Below are 26,611 nucleotides of genomic sequence, written 5' to 3' on the forward strand. Positions count from 1 at the left end.
TGACTGAGGTTTGGAGGATGCCCGAAACTTGGGCGGGCGTCTGGGGAGACGGATCGTATCCCGTAGTCACCGTGACGGTTTGGGAAGCTCTTGTCAGGCTCCCAGGGACCGAGACAGGGAGGCTAGGGGTATGTTCTGCTTCATCGACCTCCCGGGGCTCTGCTGTTTTACCTGCCTGGCGATGATGTAGCACAACGCACCATCGAATGAGAGTGCATAGGCTGATGATTATCCTCAACATTGGGTCTTGCCTCAACGTTGAGTTGCCGAACACCGTCGTGTAGAGGGTGAGAGCGGCTGTGATAATACCCAGACGATGATGTAGCACAACGCACCGTCGATTGAGAGTGCTTAGGCTGCTGATTATCCTCGACATTGGGTCTCGCCGTGACGCAACGTCGAGTTGCCGAACACCATCATGTAGAGGGTGAGAGCGGATGTGATAAACACCCAGAGAGAGAGAGAAAACTCTTAGAAGTGGGCTGTTTGGACAGGGCAGGAACCGTCCCAGATCGACCAACCAGCGAAGGAATGGCTGGGGTCGGGCCCGAAGGTATTCTCGATCTCCCTGGGGTCTTCCCATGAGGGCCGTTTCGGCTTCCGCTGAGGCTGCTGATGGGGTGGTGGTCTCCTCTTCGATGTCTTCTTCCGGGGGGCCGCCTGAGTGGGGGACGCCGAAACCGGAAGGCGTCGAAGAGGACCAGGGCTGCTGGGAAGCAGACTGTGCACGGGATCTCGACGGCCAGAAGGCGGCCGAGTCGCGGCGGGGGAGGCTCTGAAGAAAAAAATGTGAATGAATGAGGCACGCCGTCTCCCTTTTATACCCGGATATCCGGGGGCGGAGTCCGGCATGCAAATTTCAATCGCAAATTTCATTGGCCTTTTCTAAGAAGTCGGAAGTGATTGGTTCTCAGGGACAAACCCCATCTGTCGGCTCGACACAACGTCGAGAGACCGACAGAAAGGGAACAACAGATATCAGCAGATTGTCCACGTCTTATAAAGATGCATCTTGGTACTCATGTCACCTTTCCAAACAAGGAAATTAATTATTCTTTTTTACGATAAGAAGCTTTCAGTCTGTACTTTTTCCATTCTAAGTGTGTTTATTTGTTTGTTGTTCAACTCAGTTGAGCTCTGTCTCAACAAAACGGATTGTTGGAAATGCAAATGTCTCAACAGCGTGTTGCAATATTTGGCTGCACATCTAAAAATGAATTCTCCATGCGGTGTAAATAAAATCCAGTCTCAAAATGCAATCTGATTTTCTAATTACCTCTTTGCACAATCACATTATAGCGTCTCAGACGTATAATACGCATGGTTACCATAATGAAAGAGCTCTACCGTGGTGTTGATTTACTGCACGAGTGGCTGAATCGGTACAGGGTTTATTGTAGATATTGGAAAGCATTCGTTTAAACAAAACGTCAGCGTGTGAACAACTGCCCCGTCAGGGTTTCGCTCTGAACAGTCGTCCAAGCACAGTGAAAGATAGACACTATTGATTGGTTAAAGGAATAATAGGTGTCCTTAGATACACTCCAGGAAATAGGAATGGCAAACGGTGAACCCTCCAGCGGTTCTTCTGTTGAATTAAGAGGTTGATCAATGAGAGGGATGGTATATTCTCTTCTGATGAGGACTCACTCTGTTGAAACCAATAAGGCTGCGAACAAATGAGATGTAGCTTGATCTGCTGAGTTTCAGACAAAAAGTTTCTCTAGAAAATGTAAGTCACTTACTGTATGTTTTTAAGTGTAACCTTCTGGTGGGTTTGCCACAGCCTGAACACAAAGTTTTAGTGTAAATTATATGTGAAATTTGTTTGAAACTTGTTTCATTTGTAAGTAGGATTGACTTCCATAATAGAAAACACACCACGCTGTGAATCTCTTCCAAAGATACACTTTAGTAGAGATTGGCAAAGCTTTTAAATTCTAATAAACTCTAATAAAGAAATGATCATTCCTAGTGACGGTTTGAGACAGAGCACACACGCACGTATGCACACACACGCACACACACACACACACACACACACACACGCACTCTCTCTCTGTTTCCATAAAATGGCAGGTAAAGTCTCTCTCTGTGGCTTCTTTTTTTTGTTTTGCCAACCTTGATTTCATATTTTATTCCTGTGGCATTCAGAGAAATGTTTTCTGTGTGTTGCTAAATTGATTGTTAACCTCACATGGCAGAACTGTATGACGCTACTGAGGGATTCAGCTGCGTTTCCTTGAAAGGCCGATCAAAGAATGAAATGAGATGTTGAAAATCATGTTTAATACTGCTTTCAATTTATTTGTCAAACTATAAATGGAAGGCCTTGTCAAACTAAAAATGAAAGGTTGAGCCTTGTGGGATACAGTTCCCCGCAGACATTTTTGGTAAAATATAAAAAGCACATGAAACACAACCAGTGTTTCACACAATAAATCAATATAGAGCTCATTCATACTGTGCAATTTTTCAAAAGTACTACATCACCCATGTATTCAATGCGTACAGAAAATAACATTTAGATTGACTAGGAATCGAACCCCCAACTTCCATGCTGCTTACACAAATATACCAGTACACACATAAACACAAATTAATATACTGTACATAATACATATTGCTAAAATACTGTAGTATTAGTATTATTATGCCAATGGGCAAATCCATGCCAATATCAACCTTAAGATGAGAAAATCAAGTTTTTGCCAAAGGTTTTCACCATACTGATAGGTCAGATGTCAATATTTGGTAGTTTAAATACTCATGTGAAGTCTCTCTTAAAGCACTTTTTGTTTTTAAAGCATAGTTTTCTTTAGTCGGGTACAATATGTGTATTGTCACATCCAAACCTGTCCATATTCCTCATAAATAGACACATGACAATTAAAATATAGTTACTGTTTTATGTTCTATAAAGAACCATCCCTTCTCCATTTGTTGGATATTATTGCTTCTGGTTTGTACATTTTAATACACAGAAATCCTACAAAGTATGTCGTCTCTCAAAAACACGCAACCTTTTTGTCATAATTTTTGCCCTACATTGCACGCTGTGTTATGGGGTTACATGTACAATTTTATATGTCGAATAAGTAAATCAAGAAATTAAATTCTCATCGTGTTAAATAGTGTTACATTGAGTGAGACAAGGTACTCTTCCTGCTTTTGGAAACATTGTAATGAAAGCTTATATGCTTAAATAGGGTCTGTTTTTTATATTTTTCTTTCTCTTGTACTTTCTCCTGCACTTTTTTTTATATGGACCTAAGGGTCTGAAATAAAGCATGAATGAATGAAAGAATAACACAGAACGCATGTTTAGTAAAATATAAACAGGTGATTTTGAGAATTTATAATAATTTCACATCCATAGTGCTGGATATAATACAAATATACATTGTATGTCAGAGAGAGATGGACAGATGTGTTTGTGTTCATATGCATGCTTGGACTTGTGGTACAGGAAACACTGAAAAAGCATTGGAACATGAGTCTGGCAGAGCAGCTATAGGGATTGACTGATTTATTGGAGTTATTCATTACTTTGATCCTCTAATTTAACATCTTGCAAGATATTAATCAGTTGCTTATTTAAAAGTCACCTAAAAGCAGTTGAAAGGTAATGAGGCCTATGGGAAATGAAACATTTTTAGCAACTATTCTACCATCATGGCCTATTGAAGCATGCCAAAACCCAAAGAGCTGTATGTCAATGGCTTTTGCTCATGCTGCACCCCTAACATACTCAAGATTCTCTATCCAGAGAAATTGCAGACACACAGGTTAGCATTTGGCGCATCTTGACATTACGTTGACTGAGTGTTGCGTTTATGTACGTGTGTGAATCCTAACAAGACCGCCTCCCTGCACGCTTCACGCTTCTCCTGACAGGCACAAATTCCATGGCTGAGGAAATATAAATCTCCTTTAGGTTGTTATGGGTAAATACTGTAAACTTCAAAAGATTATAGTCTAAGCCAGGGTTTACAAACCAAGGCTCCACACAAGCACAGGGTGGAATCTGTGGCGGGGTGTGGAAGTATTCTGTTCATACTCGCACATACACACACCCGCTCCCAGTGATGGCAGACCAGGCAAGAAATGCTATAAATTACCTCTTCCTCTTAGTCAGATTATGCCTACTTAGGAAACAGGGGGCGTTGTTTACAGAGGTCACGGTTTCAGAGGGGGATTTACAGCATCCGTATTGTCCTCTCACAGTGCTTTATAACGGTGAATAATATATGCAGGATTTATGTTGGGTGTGCGAATTCCCTAGTAAATCACAATAAGGCTGTGCATGTGTGCACACTTGAGGGTGAAAGTGGTACACTCGAAAGATATTTTTGTCTTATTTTATGTTGTAAAAGGTTCAAGTTGTGCTGAATTGAAATGTCTTTTCCACTGACATCACTGAGACCATGGCAGGTCATTGGAATATGTTACGCATAGCCACATAGTTATTTAGCATTTGTTGTTGTGAACTTGTATTTGTATAGCAGCTTTACAGAATGTAACACCCACTTTTTACAACCCTTGCCTTGGCCACCATTGACTACCATAGTAGAAACAATTGCTTTGTAAATTTCTTTGTTCTGTTGAACACAAAAGAAGATATTTTGAAGAATGTAGGAAAGCAAACAGTTCTGGTGCACTTTTGACTACCATTGTTACATTTCCTACTATTAAAGTCAATGATGGCCAAGAACTGTTTGGTTACAAGCATTCTTCCAAATATCTTTCTCTGTGTTTATCAGAACAAAGAAATTTACACAGATTTGGAACAACTCGATGGTGAGCCTAAATGAGGACAGAATTTTTATTTTTGGTTGAACTGTCCCTTTTTAGCGATTATCATGCAAGCCTGTGCATATGTCTGAATGTTAATGGCGATGTAAATGCAATCAGGCGAAATTGCACGAAAAGTACTTGTTGACATGCTAACAAATAGAAAACAGAAATGGCAAAGATTACACAAATTCTTAAATATTTAATGTAATTTCAAAGATCTTATGCTTCGTTCTTCATGCCGACAGGTGTATAAGGTAACCTTTAGTGGTATCCTGTATTACACATGACTGGGGCTGAAGACTGATCCCAAGGGGTTTGCTGAACCTTGGCGGTTAAGTGATACCACATATAAATCATAAATCAGCCCAGCAACCAGCTCTTGACCTGAAAGTCATTGTTTCATTAACTTCCTGCCACTCTGAATTTTCCCTCCATACCTTCCCACCAAATACAGTTTAACAGTCCATCTACCTGCTCGCACACATACAGACACACTTACTTTATTGCTTACCTTATTGATTCTTAAGGTGGTAATATTCCAACTGATCTACTGCGATCATAAATCTAGTATGTATTTAAAAGCATCCACATTCTTTCTTGTGTTGATTGACAGCCCCCTGTCCCCGAGTTTACCCTCTTGCTGTCAGATCTCAAGCAGGGGGAATTGAATGGACTGGAGACCATTTGAGTGTTTCATCCACGGGAGAGCAAAGCCTCTGCTTGTGTCGCTAACACCATAGGTGGGTAAACAGAGTCGGAGGTTCCCTTTCACAAGATTATCAGTTGAAGAGCAGGAAGGATGACACACAACCGACATCAGATAACAGACCTCCACTCGAGCGTCCTTTCTTTCCCCGCTTACTAAGAGGATCCGCATCTTCTGCGAAAACAGAAATAAAGGGTGGCAGCTACCCTTGATTGAACTGATAGAGAAAGAGAACGAGATAGTTACAGGTGATAGCTGTAACAAAATGGGGATGTGTTTAATTTTGGTAGGATTTTTTTAGCAGGTGTATATATTACTGCAGGTAAAGTTGGGATGGAAATCAGCACTGATAAAATATCATATCAATATCTGGATTGCATGATGTTCGTTTATTGCACATTTTCAAACTATGACATGTTTTAATTAGTGCTGTCAATCGATTAAAACAATTAATCGGATTAATCACACATTTGCTGTGATTAATCACGATTAATCACACATAACAATAATATTTTAAAATATACTTTTTACATTTTAATAATTTCACATTTAATCTTCAAATTGATGTAGAAACAACATATTTCTTTAACAGCGTCATTTTATGAATGAAAGAAAACATTTTGATATTAGTACTGTAACTGATGTCTCTATTAAATTGATTATTTTTACATTAATTATAGCCATTCAACAATATAAATGAGAGCTATCATGAAATATACAGAAATTGAAGGAAGTTCTCAAACACTATACAGTCTTTAATGCTAAATTATAAATTAAATGCAGAAGAATTCTCATTAAAGCTACAAAATCACATTGATTTCTTCTTTTCTTTTGTTCTTTGATTAACATTAGTGACAGGAGTCACAGCAGCACGTTTAAGAACGTGGCCCCTTTAAGAGCTGTCTCAGTACACAGATCTGACCGTCACCACACTCCCATTTTCACAACTCTTTGCATTCATTTAAGATTTTATTTTACACTTTGAAGTCTTGCTTAAGAAAATGATAGACAAAACGGCTTTCTGACATAATCTTGTATGGTTTTATCCATTCAAGCACGAAAGAGAACTTAACACGGATGCACTGTCTGACAGAGATTCACCGACGCAGCCTTCAGCCCGTGACTGTATACACCAGACTGGACCTCGCGTTGCGTTTTGCCGCGTCCCACAGTTTAGAAGCTGTCTATCTTCATTGAACGCGTCAAAGCAACTGTTTCAAATCTCGCTTAAGTGGTTTAAAAGCTTGTACACGAATAAGAGCGTGATTACATAATGTAACGCTAGACAAAAAAATGTCAAAACAAACGGATGCTGCGTTAATTGCGTTAAATATTTTTCACGCGTTAATTTGAAAAAATTAATCGCATGCGTTAACGCATTAACGTTGACAGCCCTAGTTTTAATTGCTTATTTTTCTTTCATCTGCGGTAGATTTTGGTGCTTTATTCAGTTCTGTCAGGTTCACTCTCGTCAAGAATGATTGACAATTAGCATACAGTTTAGATTGGCGGTATGGTTCTGTTCTGGGCAAAACTCCCTGCCCATCCATGCAGCCAGCATGAATAAGAGCAGGGAGCGCAGGGATAACCACCTTTAGGGTAAACAGAACAAAACAAACAGATGACTTTAGTTCTCAATGACATTTAAGTGTAACACATTATGTAAAGTAATGAGACTTAAGAAAAGGAATAACTGAAAGTCGAGTCCCGATTGTAAATGTGAAGTGGAGCTGGGGATGGAGGAGGGTAATTTGCTCCTGAGCAACGTGATAAGCTGCCGTTAGCTGAATGAATTTAAAATGGAAGCCGTGATAGCGTCGTATTTCTATAGGTAGATGGGGATCAGCTGATGCAAGCTTGACTCACGTGACCTGCCAGAATTAATGCTATACGCTTGATTTATGTTGGTTATGTTGGTATATTAAGGTTATAAACCTAAAGGGATATTTCTCACAAAATTTTAATTTCATAATTTACTCATCTTTATATCATTAAAAACCTGTATGACTTTTTTTCTATATTCTTTCTATATTTTGAAGAACGTTGATAACCAAACAACATTGAACCCCTTTGACTTCCATTTTATGGTCACAAAACCACTAAGACATTTCTCAAAATATCTTCTTTTGTGTTTCACAGAAGAAAGAGTCATATACAAGTTTAAAATTATATAATAGTGAATAAATAATGAATTTTTATTTTTGAGTGAATTATGACTTTAACGCCACGGCACGTTTTATCTTCTCACAGACTTCTTTCATGTAGAATACTTCAAAAGATTTTCATGTTAAAATGTAACAAAAAATATTGATTCATGCTATGAGAATATCAATAAGGTATAGTGGGCTAAAATACAGTAGCGCAGTATTTCGAATATACTTTGAAATATCAAATGTTCCCCCTATCCCTAGGGCAAAGCTGAAGCCCTATAAAGCATATTTAATTGTTTGAGGATTCATCTAGAAACTAGGGCTGTCAACGATTAATCGCGATTAATCGCATCCAGAATAAAAGTTTGTGTTTACATAATACGTATATGTCTATGTATTGTGCATATTCATTTTTTATTTATAAATACTAACACATACACATGAATACATATTTAGGAAATATTTACATGTATTTATTTATATTTACCAGTAATTGAAATTATATATAAATGTTGATTAATTTTAAGATTTTTCTTAAATATATGCATGAATGTGTATGTGTTAATAAATACAAAATTATTATGCACAGTACACAGATATATATTATGTAAACACAAACTTTTATTCTGGATGCGATTAATCGCGATTAATCGTTTGACAGCCCTACTAGAAACGCTTTCAAAGGTGAACAGAGTGACTGGAATCAGTTTGAAGATGCTGAGTAAAAGTGAGAGGCTCATTTTGAATGCAAATGGCAAAACCCAGGTCCTATTTCCACACTGTTTCTCTCTTTGAACAGACATCTCATCTTCATTCTGCCTGTGAATATCATTTTATATCGCTCGCTAGCCTCTTTCTTCCCCCATACTCTAGTTTTGTAATATATAGTCTGTCTCTTTTCTCATTGCACTATGCTGGTTTAAGGCTTTATCTACATTCTCAGTGTAGATCTTGAGTAGCATGTGTAATGTGTAAAATATTAAGTGAAGTGAAAGATTGAAGGAATTTCTCAGTTTTAAAGCACTGAAATTCTTAAATCCCCCTTTTTGGTATAAGGCCAATAATCAATTTGGCCCTGATAGACAACACTGATACACAGAGATTAGCCAATCACACTAAAGCACATTTATATAAAGATGTTTTAAAGGTACAGTAGGATTCAAAGTGGAAAAGACAACAGGCACTGCCATTTAAAACTAAATGACAAACACTGATACAAATAGACAAGGTCCCCTTTAATATCTGAGTGCTGCATAGACCGCAGGTATTGCCATGTCCATGTTCCAAAAAAAGAATAAATGTGTCATTATAGTGATGGGGTCCTTCGACAGCTGAATACAGGAATACACAGTGACCCACATAAGTTCTCATTGGAGGGTTAAAATGACTGCATTTATTTGCCAGATCAACCTACAAATCAACCAGTCTCCTCTGTAAGGGTAACTGTGATGTACCACAAAGACTTCAGATCTTAACAAGACGCTGCGGTTCAGTTGCTATGAATGGGGAAAACTGTGAGGAAGTCCCGCCTTCCAGTAAAAAGAGCCAATCATGAAGTGATTATCTAGGGTGGCTAATGATTCTTTGTGGGAGGAGCTCAGTACAAAGTGTTGTGAGGTACTTGAATAACCTGGAAAGATGGTGTTTTATTGCAATTTAAACTTACAAAAAAACATGTATGGAACAGTACTCGTCAGGTTTAATTGTTGGTCTGAAATATTACTTTATTGTGACCTCTGCAATCAATTTAAAATATTGTGGTGGTCTTCCCCAATTCCAGTAATGAAAACATGGTATTTTGTGACTAATACAGCTGCCCGGACGCCCAGCGTGGAGACATTCCTGAAAGCAAAACTTTGTGTACAATCAGCTCCTTTGTAAACAAATAAGTTAAGACTCATAAATTGATGTGTGTTTATATGTGTATTTATGTCTTTTTGTATTATAAAGAAAGTCATCTTCAATGAGATTCAGGTCTTTAAATGTCATCGCTGTTGTCCACAGTGTGAATATCAATGTGGGATCACAGAGCGAAATGTCAGCCATACTGAATTTAAGCCTTTCTTTTTGTAGGAATGTGAGAGTAATAAGCATTTATAACATGTGAGTAAAAATGGCTCAATATTTGGCAGGTATTTCGTTAGAATCCCCCGTTTTATTTATGCAGTTATAACTGCTTTATAATGCATTTGTAAATGACTTATTAATCATTAATGAACACATTTATAAATGCTTTATGAAGGGAACCTTAATGTAAAGTGTTACCTAATTTTATGAAGATGTTGGTGTGTACTGTATAAAATGGAGTGTATTTTGGAGTTCTGTATGAAAGTTTGGTCATGTGAATTATAGGGCTGTCATGATATCAGATTTTCCGTATATTCGGTTATTGTGGCTGGTAACAGTATTATCACTATATACTGTATATCTGAATACCATTTTTAAGAAATATATGATGCAAAATTTATCTTTCATTTAGTTTATTTTGTGTTTTGTCTTATTTGGTCAATGAATCACACTCAAAACACAAATGTATGTAAGCAGTTTGATTGTGACACGGCTAGTTCTAATGGGATTGTCGCGTCGTGCTGCACCGCATCCAGTGTGAACAAAATGTAAAATTATAATGGGTTCTAATGCATTCTATTGTCTTTTGTCGCATCACGTCCGGTGTAGACACAGTGTTAAGGCAACATTTTAAATGGGTGCGCAACAGTCTTGTGTAGAATTAAAACAATATTGATAACCGTGTTTTACATCATGGTTACTGACAATGCCAGTATATTGTGACACTACTTTTGTGAATGCTAGCAATCGCTATAAGCTAAAGGTAAATAAACAAACATTGGTCTGATCATTTACGATACAAGTGAAGAGCTGATTTGCCAAAACAGATAACTCCATTTTTAAAAATTGTCAAAAATCATGTTTTTATTGTGCATTCTAAGTAATACAAGTTAAACTGTTGTTTTGTTGTTAAGTAATACTAATTTATAAATACAGCTATAGCTAACACAATAAAAAACACGAGAACACGATAGAAACAAGATTTTTGAAAAGGATTAAGAGTGATCTGTTTCTGCAAATAAACTCCTCAAGTTGGCTTATTTTACAGTAGCATCACCAAGTGACCTTATTTCACTAACAATATTTTAAAAAAGAAAAAAATCTTTCAGGTTCTGTTTTTGTTGTTATGAACAAAGATGAGAGACAGAAGATGAAAGATGGTGAAAAAATGAAGGATTGCGAGACAGTGTAATTAAAGTTTATTGAATGCTCGGTTCAATTTTAACAGCGCTGCCTTTCAAAGGTTAATACAACTTAACTGTTCCACTCGCTTCCTCTGTCGTACGTTCTACACTGCAATTCTGCATCATTTTTAAAAACATCTTTAGACTATTAAACAGTTCACATATCTTATTGATCAGTCCAAGTTGACTTCACATTGAAGGGTTCAGTTCATGTACCACAGTGCAATATTTATGGTTGATTATTAGTTATCTGAGTTATGTCAGTGTGAAATTGCTGTTTTTACATCTTGGTTTATTCGTTTCTTTCAGATCCTGACTTTAAAGACATAGGAGTCCCCAAACCTCTTCCCTGTGGGTATTGTTTATTATTCTATAAGCATTTTCCATATGAATGCATCTAATGGCTTTCCGTTTCCTTAGCGGGGATCTCATCTGTTTTTCTCTTCTGCAGTTTGTGAATTCGAGATGGGCGGACCAGAAGGCATCATTGAATCACAGCAGATCACCAAAGATGGCAAAGCCTTGCAGACAGAGGCAGTGGACTGCAAGTGGTACATTCGTGCCCCTCCTCGCTCCAAGGTCAGTCCCCCCAGTCCGCCAAATAACACCACTGTTATTTCCCTGTTGTCGTTCTCTTAGCCAGCCTGCCACATTTCTGAAATAGTTCCTGTCTGCCTCCAGCAGCGCGGTAACTGCCTAACTTAGCACTTGGCTTCCTGTTTTGCGGTCATTTGCATTATGCGGCCATTGCATAAACATCTTGGGGCGAATTTTTATGCAGTTGGTGGAATTCTGTTGAGGATAAAAATATTGCAGTGTGTGGCATACGGAAGATCCCAGATGAGCATTTTATTGCTCAGAGGCTGCTCCTCGTTGCTCAGGAGATTTAATGGAGTTCTCTGTTAGGTTGCAGTTTTAACTTAGTCTAAAATGTAGAATTTGATGAGCTTGATGAGAAAAGTTTATGTTTGCATTGAATTCTAGTTTGGTATCTGAGAAATCTGAGAAGCAGGGGACTTTTAAAAAGCCTCAATTTGTTCTCCATTCCATCTTATTGAGCCATTAAAGAGATCTCATTTGTGCTGTGGGGATGAGTTCTCCAGGCCAGCATTGTTTTATAGAAAATGAGAATAAAAAGAAAAGGGCCACCATGTGGAAAAGGTCAGACGGTGGAGTTTATTTGGGGGTAAGAATCACTTTTATCATCTGGGCACTGTTGCCAGGGGAGGGGTTTAAAGCTCATGAAATTGCCCTGGCCTCAGCATCTAACCTTGTACAGAAAATCCTTCTTTATTTTCAGCCGCCTTTTCCATTACTTGGTACAATGACACAGCACACGGATAGCTCGATTTCTTTTATTGTTTATTCCCATCTAAATGTGGACGCATTTAACATCATTTATTACAAACGGGAACTAGAATACTGAATTCTGTTTGTTTAAACATTTATGTTTACAATGAGTTATGTAAGGCCATGCTATTGGTACGCAGCAAAAAATGACAAACTGATATGTATTTTAGCACATCCATAATGCTGTATTTATCAGTCAGCATCCAGGACCAGAACTATTTCATATTATGTTTATGATTTATAAATATTTTGTAATGTACATAAAATATCACTGTGCAAATAATGCTACAGTTGTATTTATTCAGAGACATGTCTATTAGGCTTCCTATATGGACGGATCAGTAGCCAGATTTGACAAAACACAGTAACTTGCCTCTATTGCCTGTGTATCTTCAGATAACGTAATTCAACAAGTGTTGACTAGAGGGGAAAAATCTGTGTTGTGCCACGGCTTGTTGATAATATTTGAACCTAATGTGATTTATCGCATCAGAAATTGATTTTCGTTCTATCTGATGTCCTTCCAGAGACACAAATCAAAAGCACACGTCCTTGTCTTTTCACAGTGATTAGTTTTGCACAGCTATTCCGAATTTTTATTCTTCACCTGTTATGACTCATGATTGCATTTTTATTCATTAATACACAACGTTTGAAGAATGTATGTTTGTTGAAAGAGGATGAATCCAAATACAACAGACTTTGTCATTCTCGGTGCTTCTCAAAATCATCATATACTTGGTCTCCATAAAAGTGTAATACTTAATGAAATGATTTTTTGTTACAGTGCTGGATCAATGTTATATTTGGTTGCCTATAAGATTCTCACAGGAATGATTGTCTGAAGCACAGATGGTCAGGTATCTGTCGTGTGTTCCCCTAGCCATCAGATAATGTTGCTCATGTAACTCTCATCACCGCATGTCTCACAGGCTTTCATATATCTCATCCAATACGCCCTTTTCACATGACGTCATGCATCTTCCGTTCTGCCGCGAAGCAGTGTATCGTTACTTCCGCTAGCACTCCAGTTCATAAGGTGGCGAAAATGCACCTATAAGCTGATTTGCCAACCGTCAGTAAAACTCAAGAAGAAGTTACTTCCGCTAGCGCCTCAGAATGGAGTTTACCAAGTCCCTTGCACATCTGCCACAAATACGGCTAGATGATGTACAACGTTGTGACAAGCAGAGTGGGACGAGAGAGATGCTCGTCATCACTCGCGTCACCGGCCTCGCGCAGTTCCCTCACGGTCCTCGTCCCGCTCTGCTTGTCACAAACGTCTTGCAGACAAATTTTAGCTAACGACAAGATCAAAGCTAGAGAAAGGATACAAATTCTTAGTTGAACAGTACCTGTTTGATTATGAAGGTAAGTGTTTTCTTTTCTTTTTGTGTTAGCGAAGGTGCTAGGATAAGTAGGAATACGTGTTCTGTCAGTTTTTTTCTCACTATTGTTAAATTCCAGCGCGACGGCAAAACGGAAGTTCTTCTTCTTGTTGTTTGTTGCAAGACGGATGTTATGATACACTGCTTTGCGAAAAGGCGGAAGTTAAGTGACGTCATTGTGAAAAGGGCTTATTAAAGAGCACACGCATGTAAACTTATAGATGTGCGCACTTTTATTTTTATTTAATTTATTGTCTGATAGTAAATGAAAAGGGATGGGGTATATTACATCATCTATATGAGCAGGAATGGAAATGACAAAGCCTATCACTTCTCTTTTCCTTTTAAAAGGTCCAGTGTATGAAATTTAGTGGCATCTAGTGGTGAGGTTGCAAATTGCAACCAACGGCTCACTCTACCGATCCCCTCTTCCTTTTCGAAGCACTACGGTGGCTGACACAGCACAAAGATGTTGTCACGCTTTCGCTTCTTTGCCGAAGGAGATCATTTTTGAAAATATTTATGAATAGGTATTTATGAAACGCGCTCTGTAGAGCAGTTTGTCCGTTTAGGGCTACTGTAGAAACAACATGGTGAATACCATGCAAGCGGACCCGCGGTGTGTAGATAGAAATAACTCATTCTAAGGTAATAAAAACATAACGCTTCATTATGTAAGGTCTTTTACATTTCTGAAGACATAGGCTGTGTCCGAAATCACCCACTATACCCTCATTCCCTACATTAGTTCACTAATATAGTCCACTTTAAGGAGCGGTTAAAAATGAGAGTAAATTCGGACACTCAGTCCACTGGAAACACTGCGGGCGCCATCTTCTGCCGAGACGCGGGAATTCATTCAGCGCGAGCATCACAATAGATGGCTGGCAGCTAGCCGTGAGTGTAAATCGGCTGTACACTCGTTATTATGATGCATCATGGGATTGAATGAGTGCACTCAATGATGTTCGGACACCACTAAAAATTGATGTCTCCTCAAATAGTGCACTATATTAGGGTATAGGAGGCTATTTCGGACATAGTTATGTATATTATATTGCATTTCTGTCAATAGAGCCTCCCAAAAATGACACATTGGACCTCTAAATGTAATTTTAATCAAACAGCTCTGGATGTACTGTGTTTTATCAGTGTCAGTATTTTTTTTCTACGCAGTTGGCAGGGGAATGTGTGTTCAAAACCCCAAAGTCATGAAAATCATGCAGTTCCATTTATGTAAAGGAACCATTCTTCTGATTTATATTCCTGGACATGAGGGTCTCTGAGCTGCAACACTTTGCACAGCTCAACTTGCTCTTTCTCTCTAGTCTGCTGGGAAAGGTCGGCTGATGCAGGGTACAAATAAGTCAGCACAGAGGGGGATGTAAACAGCACCTCAAACACATCCGCATGCCCTGAAGAGAAAGCAGGCCCCAATGGGCCAGATGTTGATTTCTCTGTGTCACGCAGCCATGACTAATTTATTCTAAAGAAACGGTAAAGATGAAGCAATTAGAGTGTACTCAAACAATCGAGCAGAACCTGCAGTTAACGTAATGTGTTGGCATGATTCAGTTCAATTCACGTATAATATTTAGGTCAGGAATCTGGATTCCTGTGAATTGGGTTCCAGCAGGAAAAGCTTTTAATAATAAGCTTTTGTAATTCAGTGTCTGTACATACAGTAGGTTGTTGTTGAAACAGATAAGAACTAGAAGATTTTGATGTTGCTCTTTTCTACTGACAAGTTGTGGATTTGATGTTGAAAAATGTTTGTTTACACAAACGTATTACAATATGTAGTATTAGTATAAGGTAATTGTTGACATACAGGAGAAGAATATAGCTATACAATGGATGTGGATAGGATGGTTCTTCACATTTTTCTTGGAATTTACGTAATGGGAAATGTTTGCATTTATATTGAATTCTCTGAATTCGGATTCCAGACTTATTATGAGATCTCTTCTGAAACATCAGAGGAAACATGAAATTACCAAGGGCTTATTCTAAAGAGAAAAATCTTCGAAGCAGGACACATAATGGGATAGTTCACCCAAAAAAGAATTTCACCTTTTACTCATGCTCATGACATTCCAAAGCCCTCATTGACTTCCACTGTATGAAAACAAAACCAAATAGACATTTCTCAAAATATCTTCTTTTGCGTTTAACTGAAGAAAGAGTCCATATACAGGTTTGGAACGATTATGAGGATGAATAAATAATGACACTTTCTATTGTTGGGTGAACTATCCCTTTAAGAAGACTCCATTTGTTCTCCTATTAATTTCATTGTATAGAATGAAAACAATTAAGATATAAGAGAAATCATTTCTGATAATTGTTCTCACGATAGGACTCCCAAGATTACGTATTATATTTGGTTAATATTTGGATCTGTGCAGTCTGAGGACACTCCAGAATAAATATATAATTTTGTACCATCATATAATATTGGCAGTTCCTGTATCCTGGGGTTTGTTATTGGCAATTCCGTTGTTAGTGAAGGCACTCTCAGCAACAGCTTTTGGATTTTTGCTTTCAGCTGCCCTTAGGATATGAACCTGTCAGATTCTGGTCGATTACACCACCAGTGTACAGCATCTCTCCACTACTGTCTATAACACTAATTTACATTAAATGAGGGACATGTTTAAGTTTAAACGAATAACATTTTCATTTAAAACCTCATGATACCGTGTTATGTAACACTTAGATAAACAGGATTGTGGATTTTAGTAAAAAGATTCGGGTTTTGCTGAAGCACTGCATGCAGTTCATTTAAACAGCAAACTCACCCTGTTGTTAGATGAATAGGTGAGTCTTTCTTAATCAGCGGTAGGTTTCCCGAATACTTTATTTGGTTATCTAAGCAACCTTTCAAAATCAATTACGTCTAATTACTGTCTTGCACATTACTCATATTTCCTGCCTAAAAAGTGCTAACAAGCTGGCATGTACTGTAGTGAATCTCCTTCCATCTTTATGGAATTCTCTGAGGGCGTGTGGGAAGCCTAGTTCATTTCATTATTTCTGTAGTGAGTGGGATTTTATGTATTTGCATGTGTATAAGTGACGCCCCCACGCAGTTTTGCTGACGATGAGAGATTGTACATGCCAAAGCGCTTTAGAAAGAATGTGGCTCCTCTAGTTCATTACTTATATTGCAGGTGTCAGGATGTTGTGGGTGGCAAGGACGAGTCTACCGAGGTGGCTCACTACGCAATGGTTGCTGCTGAATGAAACGTTATTACAGAAAGAACTACTGAGCGATAATATCCTTTATTCATCGGGACAACTGTGCTTCTCAATTTACTTGTCATTATAGAACACTGAGTGCTCATTAAAAGTGATAACACCACATTTTGGTGCTGCAAACTCCAACCACTGCTGGGAGATACAAAGGTGGCGGGTACAGGAGAAGAACGTTTGATGCAAATATTGGGAGATCATTGTGGCTGTCAAGCCTGTCAAATGGTGTTGGCACATCACGTTAAGGGTCATTCTTACAGTATGCTTAATATTTCAAACAGTGTAATTGGGATTTTGGATGAGGGGAGGTGTGAAAGTAGCTTGATTAGGGTTAGATTGAGTGAGAATAGAGCAGATGGTTCATTCTAACACCTCCGTGGTTTTTAAAGAGCCCGATGGGATTGGCACGAGCGGTGCCGCAGTTTATTGGAGTGCCGCATGAGCTTGTCAGTCTCAAGTGATTGTTATTGATATTTTTTAAGACTAAATTTCACATATGTGTGATCATCACTCTTTTTGATTATCACTTCTTTAAATCATCACTCTTTTTGATTATTATTTTACTCATCACTCTTTTTTATTCTCTCTACTTTAAGTCACCACTCTTTTTAATTAGAACTCCTTTTTTCACAACTCCTTTGAATCATCACTCTTTTTGATGATCTCTCCTTTGAATCATCACTCTTTTATTATTATTATTTCTTTAACTCATCACTCCTTTTGATTATCACTCCTTTCAATCATCACTCTTTTTGATGATCTCTCCTTTAAATCATCACTTTTTAATTATCACTCCTTTTTTATTATAACTCCTTTCAATCATCACTCTTTGTTATCATGACTCCTTCAAATCACCACTCTTTTTAATTATCACTCCTTTGTGATTATAACTCCTTTCGATTATCACTCTTTTTAACCATCTCTCCTTTAAATCATCACTCTTTTTAATTATAACTTCTTTTCAATCATCACTCTTTTTATTATCTCTCCTTTAATCCCTCCTTTAAATTTTGATTATCACTGTTTTTGATCATCACTCCTTTAAATCATCACTCTTTTTGATTATCACTCTTTTTTATTATCACTCTTTTAAATAATCACTCTTTTTAATTATCACTCCTTTGTGATTATAACTCCTTTCAATTATCACTCTTTTTAACCATCTCTTCTTTAAATCATCACTCTTTTTGATTATCATTTATTTTACTCATCACTCTTTTTTATTTTCTCTTCCTTAAATCACCACTCTTTTTAATTATAATTCCTTTCAATCATCACTCTTTTTGATGGTGTCTCCTTTGAGTCATCATTTTTTTATTATAATTTCTTTAACTCATCACTCTTTTTGATTATCACCCCTTTCAATCATCACTCTTTTTGATGATCTCTCCTTTCAATCATCACTCTTTTTAATTACCACTCCTTTGTGATTATAACTCCTTTCAATTATCACTCTTTTTAACATCTCTCCTTTAAATCATCACTCCTTTTATTTATCACTTCTTTTCAATAATCACTTTTTATTATCTCTCCTTTAAATTTTGATTATCACTGTTTTTGATCATCACTCCTTTAAATCATCACTCTTTGACATTTCACAAGAATCTGACTTTTTCCATGTTTAAGTGCTGTATTGGGGTCCCTGGTGCATATACCAACCCAGAAATCGTAAAAAAGGACAACCCAGTAACTTTGTTTTGGTGAGCCTACCTTATCTCTGCAAGCATGATGTGAGAAAATGAGCCGATCAGATTTCGCTCCCTTTCTGATGTAGGAAGGGGATCTTAATCTGCACGTTTCCACCGATGGTGCTGCCGTCAATTGTTGTTTTCACAAGCAACATACGTGTATCAGTTCTAATGCCATGGAAAAAATTTCAAAGTTCTGTTGTTGGCTGCATATACCAGCACAGAACGCTATTTAAATGTCCAAGCCTCACAGGAGACAAGAGAGCAGTAAGTGCTAATATCACTTCAACCCGGAGTGAAAACAATGTGTTGAGTTTTTAAAGAAGCAACATGTTTGTCCTGTGTACTTTCACTTACAGAAAGTAATGTGTAATGTATGATTTTTAAAGAGGCGACACATTTGTCTTGTGTACTTTCACTTACAGAAAACAACGCGTATGTTTTTTAAACACGCAATGCGTGTGACGGATGGAACCTTCACCCAGTTAAAAGTTAAGTTTATTTTTATCTTCTGCAATTCCGTTTTTAATTAGTTGTTGATTTCTATAAGTTACAAAAGACACAACACATTGATTATGTTTCATTACACAAGGTCTTTATACACCTCTGAAGAAATAGTTTTGTATATTATATTGCATTTCTGTCAATAGATCCTCCTAAAAACCCAGTATTGTTCCTTTAACGTATTGTTTAATACAGTTTTTCTTACCGTTTGTGTTTGTGTTGATGCGAGGTGCAGAAGTGACTCGTTGCTAAAAGAGGTCCGGACGGAAACCGCTACCATATTTATCGTTCCAGCCGAAGAAGCAGCCAGCTCCATTATTGTTCCTGTCATGGGGGATGTTCACAGTGTTCTGTTTTCCTTTTCTTAATTATGCATAGTTTGGGATTTATTGGTGGTAGTATGGATTTAAATATTGTGTTTAAAATAAGTAGTACATGAGTATTTGTGGGTTTTTCTGTGCTGTTTTTGCGTAATGGCCATTATATGTTTATTGTGTTTCACTATGCTTATTTATTGGTGCTGGCTCAACAGTATATAAGTGTCCTTGGGTTAGTGTGTGGGTGGCGGTCATGTAGTGTGCTGGGGTTCAAGTCTGTATCTAGATTTTGTTAAGTTTTAGATTTTTTATTACTGTTATGATTCTTTTTTATTGTTTGGCTCAGTTTATCATGGAAATTGTTTGACCCTGAGCTTACCATGATTAAATTGTTGGCACTTTTGCAAATCTTGTTGTCCCCGTGTTTCATTCTCTGGCCATATCTATCACAACGCGTTTGTTTGTTCCCTCATAGAAACCTGTGTGTTCAGTTTTTATTAACACGTGACGCGTTTGTCATAGTCCGTTCGCTCGTAGAAAACAATGCGTTTGGTGTTAAATAATGAGACACAGTGTTTGTCAATCACTTTACGTGACCCTTGTTTCTAGTTTTGTCAACTGGAAGTACTGGCTCACACAGCCCTGTGTGAGGAGACTAACATCTTATTTGTATTTAAAGGGACACACACCTTTAATAATTTTTAAAACTGTTTTCAACAATCACTTTTAATCATTACTCTTCACGATCAACACTTCTTTTAATCTTTAGTCTTTTTGAGCATCGTGCCTTTCAACCTTTACTCTTTGATCAACACTCTTCAATCATCACTCCTTTTGTGGTGTTGATGTGTCAGTCTGGCCTTTCTGACTTCAGAGTCCAATATCTGTCGCTAAACACAGTTTGAGGTAATCTAGATATCAATTATTTGACCGATGACATGAGATGAAACCTGCTGAAAGAAAATAAAGATTATTTGGAATAATGGCCCCTTCCTGTGCAGAGATCGAGATCCCAGCCAATTTCAATGAGTGTAACAGCCTGTGTTTTTCTCTCTTTCAGATCTACCTGCGTTTCTTAGACTACGAGATGCAGAACTCCAATGAGTGCAAGCGTAATTTTGTGGCGGTGTATGATGGCAGCAGCTCGGTGGAAGACCTGAGGAATAAGTTCTGCAGCACAGTGGCCAATGACATCATGCTGGTGACCGCGCTGGGCGTGGTCCGCATGTGGGCCGACGAGGGCAGCCGCAAGAGTCACTTCCGTATACTCTTCACTACCTTCCAAGAGCGTAAGAGATATGAACACGCACTCTTCTAGCTCATACCCCTGTTGAAAAAGTATATGCTGGTTAGGTGTGTTTTGAAGCATGGCAGCTGGTTTAAGCTGGTCCTGAGCTGGTTGTAAGCTGGTCATGTGCTGGTCCTAAGCAACTAGCCTCTGCTCTGGACCAGCTCGTAACCAGTTCAGGACCAGGTTAAACCAGCTCATGGCCAACTAAAGACCAACTTAAACCAGCTCAAACCAGCCGCCATGTTTAAAAACACACCTAACCAGCATATGCTGTTTTTTAACAGGGACTGTGTGCCTCAGTGTATTACAGTAAATTCATACTATTTGGGTACATTTCACAAAAATTGAAAGTAGAATTGAGTTTTTATTAGGACCATTAGTATTTTGTGCATTGTGATGTTATTATTATGATTACAGTAACATAGACATACTACCATAATGTATAATTATAATTGGCTTTATTTGTTTTAAAGCTGCTATCCATAGCGTCATCTCTATCGCCATCTCCAAACATGAACCTGATATTTCTTGACACAGTTCTTGCAATCGTGTACGCATGTTTGCACAAACACTGACACACTGACATCTAACACTTCTCTCATCTCTTTTATGAATGCACACTTACAAAACACACTCTCCCGCTCTCATTTTCATTTACACGTACGCACCTGATAGAACGCTTAATCGAGCAGTGCTTGGGACATAAAAGTAACTCATCCGTAGGTCTATTAAAGAAATACAAGCCACGTATTTAGCCGGTCCTGTTCTACCAATGATTTGAGTCAGAAACGCACCGCAAACCTTACTCAATGACATAATATCTTGTAAACATCATCAGCCGGTGGTCAGTGTACAAGACCACCAGTACATAAGGGACATCAGGGTGTAATAAATTCTCTCCCAAAATGAGCCACATAAAACTACGACTCTTACTGGCTCTTGACTTGCCAGAGTGTTATTTAAAAGCAACACACTGAAGCCGTATAAAATGCTCATTCCCATGTCGTGTTCATTCCCATGTTGAATCTAAAATTCTCTTGCTTTCCTGTTCCCCAGCTAAATACCTAAATAAAAAGAAGAAGAAGGGCTTAAGGGGGAGGGGACCATTGATGCACAATATTACAGGATTATTCATTTAAGCTGTTTCTGCAGTGATGGAGCTGTTTCTTGGAAGCATGGTGGGCTACAGCAGGGCCCCGCCTCCTGGGCTTCTTTGATTCGTGATCCACCACAGTTGGGGTTCACAGCATCAGATGCAGACAAGTCACTGTAAAGCTTAATGGGAAGCACGCAAGAGAGAGAGAAAAAGACAGAGAGAGCAAACAAAGAAAGAAAGATATTCAGGAATTGTGGCGAACAAGGAACAAGAAAGGAATGATGAAGATTGAGTGTTTGGCTGATGAAGGAGATGCTGAGAGAGAGGAAGGAGGGACAGGGTGATAAAGTAGGGGTTTAATGTTTGGCATGTAGCACACTCATCATTACTGCACGCCGCAGGCATCAAACACCATCCTCCGTATTGGTCCCACTGATGTTCTTGTGTCTTGTCCCAATGGCCCGCATAAAGGATGCCAACCCGATCACGCCCCTCCAGACACTGATGGGTAAAACATTAAAAGGAAACGGCAATAAGAGGCACCACCATCTTTACTGCGCCTGGCTAAAACTGCAGACGCTAGCTTGTGGCCACATAAGCGAGACTGAGTTTATGTCTCAATCCGTTCAGTAGTAATTGAACTTCTCTGGAAGTTATTTCTGGGGCTGTGCCATTGTCAACGGTTGCAGAATTTCCCAGAATGCGCAGGGTGGTACTACACTTTTAAGAGCTGCAATGGAGAAGCATAATTAACTAAACAACTTGTGTTTGTAGTGAATAACAGTTTAATGGGCAACCTTTCGGCTGACCCTTCCTGAATTCATTTTAATGATATTGATTCACAATATAGGTAGGTAGAGTGTAGAATACAGCGTAGCAACACAGCCTTCACTTTCTCTAATTGATTTTGTGACTTTAATCGACATACTTGCCAGCATTTGAAGAGGGAGGCGGATGTCCTGAAGCACGCAGGTGAAGAATGGTTCAGGGAACGAGTTGGTGGTTTGGTGCCGAAGGCCTTGAGGGTAAAGAAAGCATATAATGCTCTTTCTGAGATAGAAAGAGGCAGCTGCGCGTCTGCGTCAGTCTTCGTGAATAGCGATAGGTGGATTTCTGTATGAGCCCAGTGTCCTTTGTGCAGCCCTATCCAGTGAATGAACACAGGATGTGCGGTTGCCCGGGTAACACCCCTGCATAACTTGTTCAGACACTTACTTATGCTCTCTCTCCCTCTCTCTCTCTCTCTCTCTCTCTGATTTGCTAGACTCAGCAGCTAAAGGGGGATACCTCCATCCACAGAGAAAGTCTTACCCAACATACCTGTTAAAAAATTAAACACAGTCTACATCTGATCTACTACAAAAGCACATTATAATGTTAAGAAAGCGAGAATAACTGATTCCGAATGCTCATTCACAAATCGTGTCAAAAAACGCATTTTCACACCACTATCATATCTTCTGCATTCTAACGTATATTAGTAATTCAACAAATTGAGTCGTGGCAGGTCTATCAACCCTTAGCGGAGCTTTAACTGAAGACCTGTCCACATCGGTGAGTGGAATAATTTGTCAGAGTTGATTTATGCAATGGGGTGGTGAGGGAACGTTGAGCACTAAGCAAAAGGACACTTTTATTATAAGATCACTGAAATTAATTTCTCTAGAGGATAGAGCAGAGGATTTGGCGAGCTGGTCAGAAGTACAGTTCTGCAGCGCCACTTTATGGTGAAACGGAGAACTGTATCCGCATGTAAAGAGTTGTGAGATGTCCAGACTAGTGATGATTCATCCTAATTTGCGTTGTTATTTCTCACCTGGGAACAGCTCGGGAGTACGGTCATTAATAATTCTACAAGGTACATCATTGCAACCTTGACTCTGTGTTATTTTAGAAATGTTCTTATTTTAGTACGAACGCGGTGAACTGTGTCCTCTGCCGACCATAAAATACAGTAAGTAACAAAAAGTTGTAGTGACATGACGTGACGCGACGCGAGGTATGTGGGAATTGGCAACACGTGGATGGGCATGTGTGCTATTTATATATGTGAGGCGATTGATACAGAAGCTCCGCCCTCTTTAAAAGTCACCTTGGCTTTAATTGAGCCTCACGCTGTAATTCACCAGATCTTTTATGCATATTTTCACATCTCTCATTTTTCATGATTTCAGCTATGATACATTTTTCAGTTTCAAACGGGGACCTTATGCATTTTTTATGTACGACACCAATATTAAATCAATCTTCTTTGATCTTTTGAAGGATATTAGCAGTTGTGGAATTCTTAAACTACTTGCGGTTTGTATCTGCGTTCATTGTCATCATGCTATCTTCGCCATTAGGACAAACGCGACCTAAAATTAATCTTAAATGTAGTGGTAAATTTTAATCATATTAATTAAGTCACTATATACTGTATGAATAAGAACTGTCTGGACTTCAGGGGCAACGGCAGATAAATATTAATAGTGATGCGTATTACAAAATAGCTGTACAACTCCTACAGACACAGACTTGTTTTCATGCATATTTGAGGAGCCGGATTAAAATTCATGCCCAGCAGAAGGCAACAGAACTTGATTTGGTTGGTTTGAGTAATGAGTTTCTAAATTTGAACTGTATTGATGCACAGACACAGTCAGACAGACATGCGGTATGATTCATTTGATGAATTGTGTTCAGAGGGTAAGATTATAGACATTGTCTTATTAGCAACAAGAATGAAGTGTAATTTAACAAGCATTATCCATTTTTCCTCTCAGCTCCCTGCGAGGCAAATACCTTCTTCTGCCACAGTAACATGTGTATCAATAACACACTGGTGTGCAATGGAATCCAAAACTGTGTGTACCCCTGGGACGAGAACCACTGCAAAGGTCAGTCGTATTGTTAGTTGGCACCTCCCGGGCAAATTTTTGTGGTCTATGTGCCTTTGTTATTCTGAAGATTGAGGTTTGAGGTTTGGTACTTTGGGAGATCTGAAAAATGGTCTCAATGCGTGATAGATGGTTAAAAAAAATCCTATTGGTTCTTAGCCCAAGCTGTGAAATACGGTATTGTTTTCACATTACAAACCCACAGTTGTAAAAAATATAGTTCACCCAAAAATGAAAATTCTGTCATTTTTTAGTCACCCTCTTGTCATTTCAAAGATATATGACTTTCTTTCTTCTGCAGAACACAAAAGAAGATATTTTGAAGAATGTTGGTAACCGAACGACGGCGGTACCCATTTACTTCTATTGTAATATAATCACAAAAGCAATGCAAGTCAATGGGTACCATCGCTGTTTGGATTCTTCAAAATATCTTCCTTTGTGTTTTTCAGAAGAAAGAAAGTTATACGGGTTTAAAATGACAAGAGGGTGAGTAAATTATGTTTTTTTTAAATAGTTTGGGGTGAACTGTCCTTTTAAAGAGACACCGCTCAATTTTCAAATCCATCCTCATTTGGTATGAAATGCCATATTTTGGATGCACCACTGAAAGTAAACACTCTACTGCCTTGAAACAAAGAGATGTTATACGCTCACTGTGGTACATAAATGTCAAACATCTCCCATTAGAAAGATTTACTGATTCTGTGTGCTGTTTGTAGTCTCTGTAAAACAACACTTTCAACAGAAGCTAACTTAAAATGACACAACGTGCCTGGAGTAATTTATCACCCTTCATGTTTGTTTCTTGCAGAAAAGCGGAAAGCTAACATCCTGGACAACCTCAACAACACAAACAGCACCATTATTGGTGTAACATGCTGCATCGTGCTGATCCTACTGGTGGTATCGGTCATCGTTCAGATCAAGCAGCCGCGGAAGAAGTACATCCTGAGGCGCGAGGACTTCGACCCCACCATGTTCCAAGAGGTGTTCCAGGAGCCGCCTCATTACGAACTGTGCACCCTCCGTAGCACAGCGGCCACCTCCGCGGATCTGGTCGAGCTGGCCGAGGACTTCGAGAGCTACCACAAGCTCCGGCGCGCTTCCTCACGCTGCGTGCACGAGCACCACTGTGGTTCTTCGCAGGTACCCAGCTTAAAGGGCAGCCGCGGAAACCTCAGTGCCCGCGAGGCGGCGGCGGCCATACTGACGGACCTTCCGCCGCAACCGGTGCAGCCGCTTCCTCCTCAGACCAACCGCAGGAACATTCTGGTGATGAGACACACCTACTCACAAGAAGCCACAGATGCTTGTGACCTGGATGATGAGCTGGAGGAGGTTCCTACAACCAGCCACAGGCTCTCCAGACATGAGAAAGCAGTGCAGCGGTTAGTATTTATAGATTTTTTTTAAGAAGAATAAACATTTTAAGAATTAATTTTAATATTTCTGGAACTGCTTACACCCCCCCCCCCGTCTTTTTATTTTTAGCTTCTCTCCTCAGCTCCTCGTTGATTTGTTTTAGTTGTATTCTTCCATTCTTTTTTCCTGTGTTCTTCGCATTTGGCAGACAAGCATCAGGGTCAGAGTTAAGTTGGTTTAGAGAAGTTCTGAGCTTTAGGAATTTGTCTGCTGAATGTTTACGGCCACAGACACATCTATATATTAATGTTGAGCTACAACCATGCTGTATGGTGATCTATATGAAGTTTGATGGAACTATGAGATAAATAAAGATCTCTTACATGAGAATAATATGTTTAAAATGAACAAAAAAAAAATGTTTTTGACATGATATTATTAGCACTTAAAGAGATAGTTCAACCAAAAATGAATAGTCTGTCATCATTTACTCACCATCTTGTCATTTCAAACCTGCATGACTTTCTTTCTTCCGCTTCAGACAAAATATAATATTTTATTTTATAGAACAAGA

General features: G+C 38.7%; 1 protein-coding gene across 2 annotated transcripts in view; it reads left to right on the top strand.

The window, feature by feature from the left end:
* Positions 1-26,611, top strand: part of neto1l (neuropilin (NRP) and tolloid (TLL)-like 1, like) — a 75,910-nt gene that overhangs the window by 44,106 nt on the left and 5,193 nt on the right. For both annotated transcript variants that reach the window (XM_057323298.1, XM_057323297.1), the window contains exons 5-9: positions 11,214-11,255; positions 11,356-11,483; positions 20,467-20,695; positions 24,559-24,672; positions 25,487-26,063. In XM_057323298.1, coding sequence (XP_057179281.1) covers positions 11,214-11,255; positions 11,356-11,483; positions 20,467-20,695; positions 24,559-24,672; positions 25,487-26,063 — 1,090 coding nt within the window. The remainder of the gene's footprint in view (positions 1-11,213; positions 11,256-11,355; positions 11,484-20,466; positions 20,696-24,558; positions 24,673-25,486; positions 26,064-26,611) is intronic.

The sequence above is a fragment of the Triplophysa rosa genome, linkage group LG23 (genome assembly GCF_024868665.1).
Source record: "Triplophysa rosa linkage group LG23, Trosa_1v2, whole genome shotgun sequence".
NCBI lineage: Eukaryota > Metazoa > Chordata > Actinopteri > Cypriniformes > Nemacheilidae > Triplophysa > Triplophysa rosa.